Source organism: Myotis brandtii, unplaced genomic scaffold (genome assembly GCF_000412655.1).
Source record: "Myotis brandtii unplaced genomic scaffold, ASM41265v1 scaffold115, whole genome shotgun sequence".
Taxonomy (NCBI): Eukaryota; Metazoa; Chordata; class Mammalia; order Chiroptera; family Vespertilionidae; genus Myotis; species Myotis brandtii.
Genome location: NW_005353967.1, coordinates 20,698,738 through 20,709,887, shown reverse-complemented (window position 1 = coordinate 20,709,887; position 11,150 = coordinate 20,698,738). Strand labels below are relative to the sequence as shown.

Sequence of the window (11,150 nt, the reverse complement as noted above, 5' to 3'; positions counted from 1 at the left end):
TGCACTATCTGTATATTGTTCACATCCATGCCTATCACTGTGTCTGTCTTCAACCCTAAACTCCTAAAGCACACGAACAGAAACTACCTAGATCTCTCCACGGCATAGAGTGCCAAGTATCCATATGAGAAAATTGTAGCTAGTAACTAAACATATAAAATTATGAGGAAACATTTTTTAAAGTACAATTGCTTGAGAGCATATTTCATCAGATATCCTCATTATAAACCATACATGATTGCTCATATTCCGAGATACCATGAACATCTATCATTTATTCTTCACCTACAAAGTACTCACCACGATTCCAATGAAAATGTTCCCCTTCTTTTTGTCCTTAACATTGTCCTTATTTTCACAGATGCACAGAAGGTAGCTAGTAGAAGTATCAGTTATTAACTCATCGATATCTACAGCATCATCCAGCTGAACTAAAGGATTCACATGTAATAATTATTAAAGAAAAATATATATTCCCATTAATATTAACTGTTTTTCTCCTTTTAAGTGAATGGTTTATTTTTCCAGGCATTTTTGCTCTGTGCACAAATCTCCCATACAGCATTCATTTTTCTGATTTACTCTGATCATAGCTATATGCCTTATGTCCCCCAAGATATACGGCTCATGAGGACCGACAACTATTATCTTCTCGCTTCCAAAGGGCTTAGGAGAAACCCTCAGACCTTGTGAAAGCCCAAATGTTAACCCTCTTCTTTTCTTGGATGATGCTGAGACTTGAATCCTTAACAATCCCCTAATATTTAATTCCATAAGTCAAAGCATGCACACACTAAAATAGCATAAATTACTTTCCTCCTTTAAAGTGCCTAATAGCTCTCAGAAATAGCAAGAGAATTTTTTTAAAGACAGGAGAAAAGAAAACCTAAAAAGGAAACAGAAACATACATTCAGGCGTGTGTGTGTGTGTGTGTGTGTGTGTGTGTGTGTGTGTGTGTATTGAATCCATTAATTAGATTCTCAGAGATAAATGCTGACTTTAGACAAGGTCACTCTGGGGACCTCCAATTTGGGTATCAGCAGATAAAAGCTATCGGAGTAGCAAAAGAGAAGCAGGGAAGAGTACTGTTTTAGGAGCAGGCTTCGATTAAGAGACTCAAGTTCAGGCAAAAGAAACAATAAAATTACCAATCTTATAGCCTGACCAGCCTGGAATACCACAGAGCTGTTAATGGTTTGGGGTCCATTTTGAGTGACAGCCATCCCCTATTCATGACATTAATAAAGCAAAACGGTCTTCATAATTTGGGTAGAAGCTAAGCAGGTCTCCAAATATGCAGATTTGCAATAAACTGTAATAAATATTACTTTCACACAGTATCATTTAAGACCTTATCTCTATATTCTTTTATTCTGAGACCGGACTCCATCCCACAGTACACATTTTAAAATACATGCTTATCTCATTTAATACATAATTTTTTGGTTTTTAAAAAAATTGACATAATTTTATGACTTTGCTAGTAAAGTCATTTTGTTTCAAGTTAACTCATTGAATTTATAAATGACCATACATTTTGGAGCAATCACGGTCCACACTAAGGATTCTTAGAAAGAAAGTTCCACCTATAATCCATTTTCAAAAATAATACAATTTTTATGAAGCTAACAATTAATGAAGATGGCCTATGTTTTATAAGCAATTAACTGTATGTTGACTTTGTACTTTTCTTTTCTCATTTTGAAGCTAAGAAGTTATTTTTAGGTCTTGTGTTAGGAAGATCTGAAGGAGCTTACAGGCCCTAAGTGCCTAACCACTGCCCACACAGGCCTGGGGAAGATGTGATTGCAAATCAGCTGATAACCTGCTATCATCTTGTATGAGACTGTCCTTTTTCTTGCTCTAAAAGTTTGATACACTCTCCTTTTACTATGGCATTTGAAAAAAAAATGTTTGTTTCCAGCCATTACCAACCCTAGCTCTTCAGTAGCACACTAATCAAAGGTCAAAGTAATATACCACCTCATCTCATCAAAAAGATACCCATTGAAAGAACAGATATTTTTTAAATGTTACTTAAAACAAAGATTTCTAAAATTTAAGAGAAAATTTCCTATTCAAAAAGGATATCTTCTCCAATAAGCGTAGATTTTGTATAAAGAGCAGTCAATTTCCGGGAAAAGACTGAACTTTTGTTGTCCCCAATGGCCTTTAATGCTGCTGTTTCGGTTTGCTTCACAACTCCTACCTTCAACAAAAATAAGAAATATTAAATATCAAATGTAATGAGAAATTTTTTAAACATGTTTTGAGATTTTAAAAGGTTATTTCTGAAACATTTACCTTAGTCTTTTAAAAATTTACCCTAAATATATAATATGTTAAAACTCATGAAAATATAAAGCTAATTATGCTCACTTTCACTTTCCCAAAATGCCAAATTCCAAAACCAATGAGAGATTACTACAGTGCAAAACATGTTTTCACTCTGGAAGAGAATCAGATCCCTCTTTCCCACAAGTTGAAGCCAAAGCTGACCTTATATCCCTTTGCCACAAGGCGGCGCACGTGAACAAACAGTCTGTGAGTAGGTATGCTTGCTGTCATAAAGTTGTGATCTAAATGGCAATAAATATTGAGCTCCCGGGCTGCAATCTAAAAAATTGAAAAAGAGGATATCAATAAATTTCTATTTTAAGACTCCCTGTGTGGCATTTGTTCACTTTGTTAAAAATCCATCAAGGTATACACGTAGGATTTGTGTCCTTTGTCTGCATGGTATATCAATAAAAAGTTTAAAAGTCATTCCCTGTGTAGTAGCCTACAGTTAAACCTGGTGTTTTAGGCCTTTCCCATGGCCTAACTTCAGGGTCAACATCTGTACCTATAAATGACTCAGAAGAATACGACAGGTCTACTTCTATATCCTTAGCTCTATCAAAACTTTAAAGGGCTGTGCTTTCCCTGTATTGGAATAAGTATTTGATACCACATGCAAATAACTGAAAATTAGGAGATACTAAGGAATGTATACATAATTATAAACCTACTTGGACATAGGGCTTCTTTGAGGAACTTGAGAAGAGAACCCCCTGGTGTGGCTAGCTAATTGATGATGCATGAGTGATAGAAATGCAGAACCAGGCAGTACCACCTGACCCCTGCTTCCTTCTAGACAGCGCCACGGCTCAGAGACTGCCCACTAGAGCCACAGAAGGCTCATCATTCCAGCATTCTCGCTCCCCTCCCCCATCCTTTTCTGAACTGTATTAGTTCATCCCTGTAGGGTAGGGCAGAAAAACATGAGCCTTTACTGTGGTCAGGACTAAATCTATCATTTGACCTAGAGAGAAGGGGAGAGAACAGCATGTCCTTTCACCCCTTCACTTATAAGATGCCAGCTACATATTTGTTCCTGACTGCAGAAAACATGCTGACTGTTTCAGGGTCTAACTTCCTAACATTGAACACAGCATAATGTCATCTGAACTAGACAACACCACTTTCTGTCACAACAGTATTTAGGAAACTGGAAGAAAAAAAGTTGGCCAAGTCTTCACTTCCCACCCATGAGGCAGCAGAAGTGCCACCTCATCATCCTCTGATGGTGTGCAACCCAACTAGGCCTAAAACTATGAAATCATCAAAACCACCCAGGACTCCAACAAAGCATTTCCCTAAGCTTGCCATTAAGTGCTCAAATCCACTTCTAACCGTCTTAAGTTAGGCCTATCTCACATACCCAAAATTACAGTAAATACAAACTCAACTTAGACTAAGAAAGCAAGATGACTAGTATACAGAGACCTGTTAAGACTTCAAACATCTGTTGGTGGCTGGCAGAGTTAATAGGCTCTTCCATTAAGACTTAATAATGTTGCTGGCTGTGAAAATTCATAAACTAAGGGTAAACAGAGGAACTTACATCTCAAAAACTTTTTCTTGCTTAAATCTTCTTTAGGAAACACAGAGACTCACATGATTATGGTTCACTCACTAATTGATCCATCCAATCAATGTTTGATGGATGAAAAGACCATGGAAAATAAGCACCAACATTCCAACAGGAACTCCTCACCTCCTCCCCCACAAGTCAGCACTCACCAAGTTTGTTTGTGTTTATTTTTAGTTTTTACTTTAAATGACAGCATTTTAAAGGGTAATTACATTCACATCTTTTTAAGTTTAAAAAATGAAACAAAATATTGGAAAATATTTAAGGCTGAACAAGAAAAACATGAAACGGTGTTTGAAAAAACAACTTACCTCTGCATCTTCCCCAAAGAATCTATACTTATATCCACATTCCACACACAAAATTGCATCTTTCTGCTGCTGCTTTATTTCTAGGTACTGTAATTCTAATGGCGTATAGATGCTTTTGGTTCTTTTGTTAGGTGGTTTAGAATCAGAAATTTTCTGTAAGTTTTCGTAACTCCCATGTGATGATCCAAAATGACTGAGATCAGAAAGTGTCTTGTCCTGGCAACAAAGAGAGTTTTATAGTTTCAAAAGCACTAACCATAACATCAGTTCCCAGAGAGAGAGAATGCAAATTGGACACAAAGCTAACAATTGGTGAATCTGAGGAGTACACAGTACATTAAGGCAAATTTTTGTGTAGGTTTAAAATTTTTTCAAAGTAAAAGACCCAAAAAATATGAGCCAAACTAAACTACTGTGTAATTATTAATGCACTTTTGAAAGTCTAAACATTCTAATGTTTTGTATACTTCTATTTACATTTAATTTCATTAATCCTATTGTAATTAATGTTTTCCTTTTCATTATTTATTCCAGGTGTGTAAGGCATAGTCAGCAGGCATGAATCTGTCTCTCTCTAGCAGAATCACTTTCAACAGGCATGTGAGCAGCTAAAGTTGCAATATTCTACATTTTCAAGCACAGTCTAAAAGATAGTATAGTCCATAAATAATCCCCAAAAGAACCATGACTAGAACTTTTAGAAAAGTAGGGTTGTAATTTTAAGATTTTATTTTTTTATCAAATTTATTGGGGTGATAGTACTTTAGAGATTTTAGTGCTTCTCCACATTTTTAACAAGGAAAGAGGTCCATGTGTAATTTAATGACACAGTTAATTTATTACTAGTATTCTTCATGAAATAAAAAAATAAAGAACTTTTGGCCCTAGCCGGTTTGGCTCAGTAAATAGAGCATCAGCCTGTGAACTGAAGGGTCCCGTGTTCGATTCCCGTCAAGGGCATATGCCCAAGTTGTGGGCTCGATCCCCTAGTAGGGGGTGTGCAGGAGGCAGCCAATCGGTGATTCTCTCTCATCACTGATGTTTCTATCTCTCTCCCTCTCCCTTCCTGTCTGAAATCAATAAAAACATATTTTAAAAAATAAAGAACTTTTGGAAAGCATAAACTACAAGGTTACATTTTCAACATTAGTATTCCTGTATCTATGCTTTCCTGTATGAAAAACATAATTAATTGCAATTCACAGCTTAGAGCAAATTCCTTGCTTATGAGACAAATTTGTAGGATAAATCCAACTTCTAATTAATTGTCACTGTGTCACTGCCAACATCTAAAAAAACTTACCAACTACCCCTGGAATTTAAACTATGACCTAAAAACCAGGGACCAACAGGGGAAGTAAAGAGATAAAGAGAAATGCCCTATATGGCTCAAAGAGGGGAACTCCAGTCCAAGAGAAAACCCAGAAACATGTACTTAGCATTTGCTAAATGTTTAGAAATTCAGCTTGGCTGGGACAGCAGGTACAGATGCAATTTATCTGAAAGTGTAGCTCAGCAAACTTCTAAAGATCAGCAATAACACAACAGTTAGCTCTGGAGAGGTGTGCCAAGAGAAAAGTGGGTCAACCTATCAGACTGGACAATGTATCTGCTTTTAATTTTGATGGGGATTTTCTACTTCATTTTCATGATTTTTATGTAAACTTTAAGAATACTACATATTGAAAATCTTAATACATCGAAAAATATATTTCCTATGGGGGGAGGGCCTTACTATGAAGTCCTTATTCATATATGGAATGAGAATAGGTATCCAGGAAAAAGGTTCATGTATGTATAAGTCAACCTGCATACTTGAGTATTAAGCAACATTTTTTTTCACCACTTGAAGAAAAATACTTCTCAGATATATTGTACACTTCCATATTCCCAGAGATGGCATTCTGAACTCAATTTAACTTCATCTTGACAATTCAGAGTGATCAGATTAATAAGATGGAAATTTCGGGACCTATCAACAATTATGGGGTTGCTGACCCCACACTAAGGGTCTCAGACCACTGGGCATTTAAGTTCATTCAGCAGCTTTTTTCCACTTCTCTTTACCCGTCTATGCCATCAAATACTCAGCTATTACTTGTAATAATACCCATATACTACTTCTAGGGGTCCCTTCTAACTGGTGTCTTCTAATTTTCTATGAATCAAAAATGCCAAGTTGGTCATTCTACGCATAAAGCTATAGTAGATAGGCTCTTGTGAAGTCCTAGAGCAAATCCTCCAATTAATAAATTGTGAGCTTCAATAGACAAATTTTTTTTTACTTCTCTCTATATTTTTTATTTTATTGTTGACAGTATTACAAATGTCTCCCATTTTCCCCTCCTTTATGCCTCTTCCCACTCCCCCCGCCCCTCCCCTCAGCCTGTATCCTCCCCGCCCCAGGTCTTCACCACCCCATTGTTCATGTCCATGGGCTATGCATATAAGTTTATAAGTTCTTTGATTTATGGCCTCTATATTTTGTGACTACCACACTCTGGTTAACTGCTTTAAGTATTAAAATAAATTAAAAATAAGAACAAAACACCTTGTTTTCCCTGATGATCTAAGATAAGTCAATGGATTTTAGCTTGATATTTTTCTGAGGAAAGAATCTATTGATTTCATTAGATTTAAATCACTCAAATAAATGTAAAGACTACTTCTCTAATTCAGTCGTTCTCAACCATGACTACACATTAAAATGAGAGCTTTTAAACAATACCCATGCTCAATTCTTATTGCAAACCAATATATAATTTTAAGAAAAAGTTCTTGCTATCAGTATTTTTTTAAGTTCTCCAGGGATTCTAATTTAAAGGTGGGCTGAAAACCACTATTCTGAATTGCAGAATTCCATGATGGAGCAAGAGTTAAATTCCCAGATTTTGCAAGGATGAAAAACATTAATAAGTTATAAAACAGTAGAAGGATCCATATTCATTTGGTTTACCTTTGAAAACCTTAAAACATCGATATAAGTTGCCCATCATGACTGTCCAGGCTAATCATGGAAACTATAAGGAGGACTGTAAGAAACTGTGCTTGTACTATCAACAAAGAATCCCCTAAGTCAGTGAACAGCTCCAGATCCAGGCGTCATACATCAGAATCACTTGAGGCTTTTGCTTTATTTTGTTTTAATACAAACCAATTCATTCCTCCTTAATACACAGTAAATTAGAATCTCTAGGGATTTCAAAATCAAAAAAAGTAAAAGTTCCTTCAACTAATTCAAGTGATCAGCCAAGTTTGGGAACCATGCCCTGAGTGGACCCACAGAACCTAAAGACACTTCAGAACCTACTATTCTGGGTATTGGGTATTCATGGATATAACTATTACATACCTTTTGACTAGTTTGAGATTTGGAATCTTCAGAAGAAGCGGCATTCTTTGCACGCAGAAGACTGATATCGTCGAAATCGGTACATTTTGGCAGAACTGCAAATCTCTCCTGCAGAGGCTCCCTCTGGACTCTATTTTGAGGAGGAGCGGAATCGCAGCAGAATTCTTTCAATTTTTCCAGAGACTTTAAAACAATCCTGGTCCTCAGACATTTCCTTGGCTCTTAGTTAACAAATCAGAAGAAAATATAGCAATAATATTTTGTCTCGTGTCAATTCATCACCAGCACAGAATTTGTAAGAGGGAGTTTTGTATTAAGCAATGACTCTAGCTATGATATTGATAAGGAAATAAAGAAACTTGGGTTCAGGGTAAAGATGGCATTCTTGAAACATATATCTAATTTCTAATTTCACTTGGTCCTAAAAGCCCACTAGAAACTACAGGGTTTTGCTTTAAAAAAACAAAACACAAAAAACTTATCTGCCCATAAGTACAGAAAAAAAAAGGAAAGGTGAGACTTGCAAATGAAATATCTGAAGCTAAAATGAAAAAAAAATGAATGAGCAAAACCTATTTAGCATACCTGAAAGCTAAAGCCTAAATAGGTAGTGAAGAAAACCAAGAACCAGTCCTATATTTACAACATAAAATGCTTAAAAGGTTCAGAAATTAGGGTACGAGTAGCTCTGAAAATGGAATGAAGGGAAGTTCTACTGTAAAATAAAGAGGACTGGTTCCAAGTGATTTGATCCCTAAACACCCTTAGCCTACTCTAAGTTCACGGACAGCTGTCCTTCCTCCACATCAACAGAGGATTGCAGAATTCTCTGGAAAAGGTAAATCAGGCCCAGTTGAGATGCAGTACTGTGCCTAAGACAAAAGAATGCTAATGGAAATACAGGCTTACTGTATGCTAGGACACACTAATGGAAATACAGTCTGACTATATGATGAGAAACACAACCTCTTCTGAGAGCCTCTTCTCAGAACAAAGCTCTCCCCTAGGCAGAAGCTGGGAGACTGGACTGGGAACTCTGACCAGCTCAATGGAAAGACCTAAAGATACTGACACCAAGAGTGCACAAGGAAACCAGATCACCACTCCAGACACACCTGCTTTCCTGCCTCCACAGCTTTGCTCACGCTCTTCTTTCTCCCTGGTAAGCCCTGGCCCCCAGTTTCACATGTCACTATTGTACCCTTTCATCAAGAGCCATCTCAAAGCTACCTTTCCCATGTAACGCTCTGCTAATTCCCCAGCTTAAAGATCATTTTCTTTCTCTATGTTCCTGTAACAGATCATATCTCTCCATAGCACTTATCACAGTCTGCCAATTAGCAGTTACTCCAGAAGCAATCAATCCATAAAAGAAGGGAAACTGATTATTTGCTGTACATTTACTGGTTATTTGCTATATAACAGAAAACATTATTTTACCTTTACAGCAATACTACTTAGGTAGCTGCTATTATATAGAAGGAAACTGGGGCTGCATTTATCATCTCTTACCTTCCCTTTTAAAGCAAAAACACTCTGAAGGCAAGAGTTGTGTTTTGCTCATTTCTAAAAGTTTAAAACTTTTCATATTTCTATTGAAACCTCTTTTCAGATGTATACTTTATCTTATCTCCTATTAAACTCATGGATAGAAAAATGTCTATTTCAATCCCTCCAATTGTATATGTTCATCCTATTTACTATTACTCTCTCCGTTTCAAAATATATACTTGAATCAATCTTCAACACTGTAAGTTTGTATATTATACAAGGGCTTCCTTCCTAAGGATATAAAAAAAATTTCCCAAGATGGAGGCGGGGTGCAAATCTTACAAAAGAAGGAATATCTAAAACTGACATGTTAAAAAACTTGAGGTGATGGGGATATAAAGTACAGCATGTGGTATGTAGTCAACAATACTGTGATAACTAAATGGTGCCAGGTGGGTACTAGACTTATCAGGAGGAATCACTTCATAAATTATATAAATGTCTAACCACTACGCTGTACACATGAAACTAACATAAAATAATACTGAATGTCAACTGTAATTAAAAAAAAAAAAAAAAAGCTTAAGATGAAGTAGCCAGCGACTCTTCTGGCTGGTGGATGCTCCTCTTTTCTTCCCATTATTTATTTGGCAAAACTCTCCAAATCGCCTCCTCTGCCCTCTGGATAATGCAAGAACATCAGAGCCATGACTGGTGAGAATGAAAAAATCATTGCGACAGAACTCACCAGGGTTCCCAGACGTCACTGAATCACTTTGTCCTTTGTTGTCTTGGACTTTCTTTGCTTTCTTCTTAACAGGCCCATCATCCTCTAGTGGTCTCTTTGTACTTCTGTCAATGTCTGCAACCTATATCAGGAAAGTTAGAAAATGATGTGTTAACTCTCTAATCTCAAAACACTATGTATGCAAAATAATTTAAACCTTACTTTTGAATGACAGCAAGGTCCTTGCCATCCTTCCTTCCTACAATCACCTACTTGGACTTCTGAAAAGACCTATGGGTGAATGTTTTTACCATCATCAAAGACAAGGAGGAGACTGACCGGTCATGAGCCTCAGCTTCTCAAGTCCTGCTAGAATTAATCAGAACCAAGGCTGCCACCTTTACTTGGTCAGCCTTCACCTATTTCGAATTATATAACTTGAATTACTCTACTTACACATGTTAAATAAAATACCTTTAAGAGAAAAGCTATTTAGTAAAGGTGAAATTAGATAGACAATAAAAGAACAGTATCACTTTTGAAATGTTAATTGTAATTTATATTTTATGTTCACCACTGAAGATGCCACAGATTGTGAACATTTGTTGGCAGGAAGCCTGTGAAAAACTTAAGTCCTTCATCAGATACCCTCTAAATGGTGGGTATAAAATAAAATCTTGGTGAATTCATAAAAATGTAGACTACTGTCAAAAAAAAAACTAAAACAGCAGAAAACCAATCACTCTATGGAAAAAATATAAATTAAGGAAACAAGATTTTGAAGCAGCCAAGCTGTCACCCTCATTAAAACTTAGAAGGTGGCTGAAAGCCAATCTGCAATCCCCTTCAACATCCTCAGTTTGAAAAATACTGTATCAGGGACCCCAGTGAGAGCTCACCCTTAGGCATTCCCAGGAGGGGCAGTGTCCCTGGTAAAAAACAAACAAACAAACCCCACTACTACTTATTTTAATCAGTTGAAGGGAGGCACCTAACAAAACCAGAATAAATAAGATAAATAAACTCCTCTTAACATTCAATCCAGGGACAAAATGGGGAGGGGGGGTAGGACGTAGGTTAAAAGATGTATCCTTGGCCCAGAGGCCCCCACCCTCATCAGAATGGGAGTCAGGAGACCTGAGTTCCTGTCTCTGGTCGGCCAGTAAGAATCTGTGTGATCTTGGCCTCAAGTCTATTTTCCCAGTGGAAACTACAATCTTTGAACTACACTCAGGATGGAGGCTGGCCAGGCTTTTCCCCTCCTCACCTGCCCGATCCGCCCCTTTCTCTTCTGGCACCTTCAACTCCCTAATTCTCCGGCACCGGCCCCGCCTCCTCCCGCCACCCACAAG

The 11,150-nt window shown here is 37.1% G+C and overlaps 1 protein-coding gene across 1 annotated transcript in view; it reads right to left on the bottom strand.

Annotated features, from left to right (window-relative positions):
• MSH3 (mutS homolog 3) overlaps positions 1–10,115 on the bottom strand; it is a 127,301-nt gene extending 117,186 nt beyond the window's left edge. The window contains exons 1-7 of the mRNA XM_014550665.1: positions 10,110–10,115; positions 9,820–9,940; positions 7,581–7,801; positions 4,229–4,444; positions 2,501–2,617; positions 2,093–2,210; positions 301–446 (exon numbers count right to left, since the gene is read on the bottom strand). Of these exons, the coding sequence (XP_014406151.1) occupies positions 301–446; positions 2,093–2,210; positions 2,501–2,617; positions 4,229–4,444; positions 7,581–7,801; positions 9,820–9,940; positions 10,110–10,115 (945 nt within the window). The remainder of the gene's footprint in view (positions 1–300; positions 447–2,092; positions 2,211–2,500; positions 2,618–4,228; positions 4,445–7,580; positions 7,802–9,819; positions 9,941–10,109) is intronic.
• Between the last annotated feature and the right edge of the window lie 1,035 nt (positions 10,116–11,150).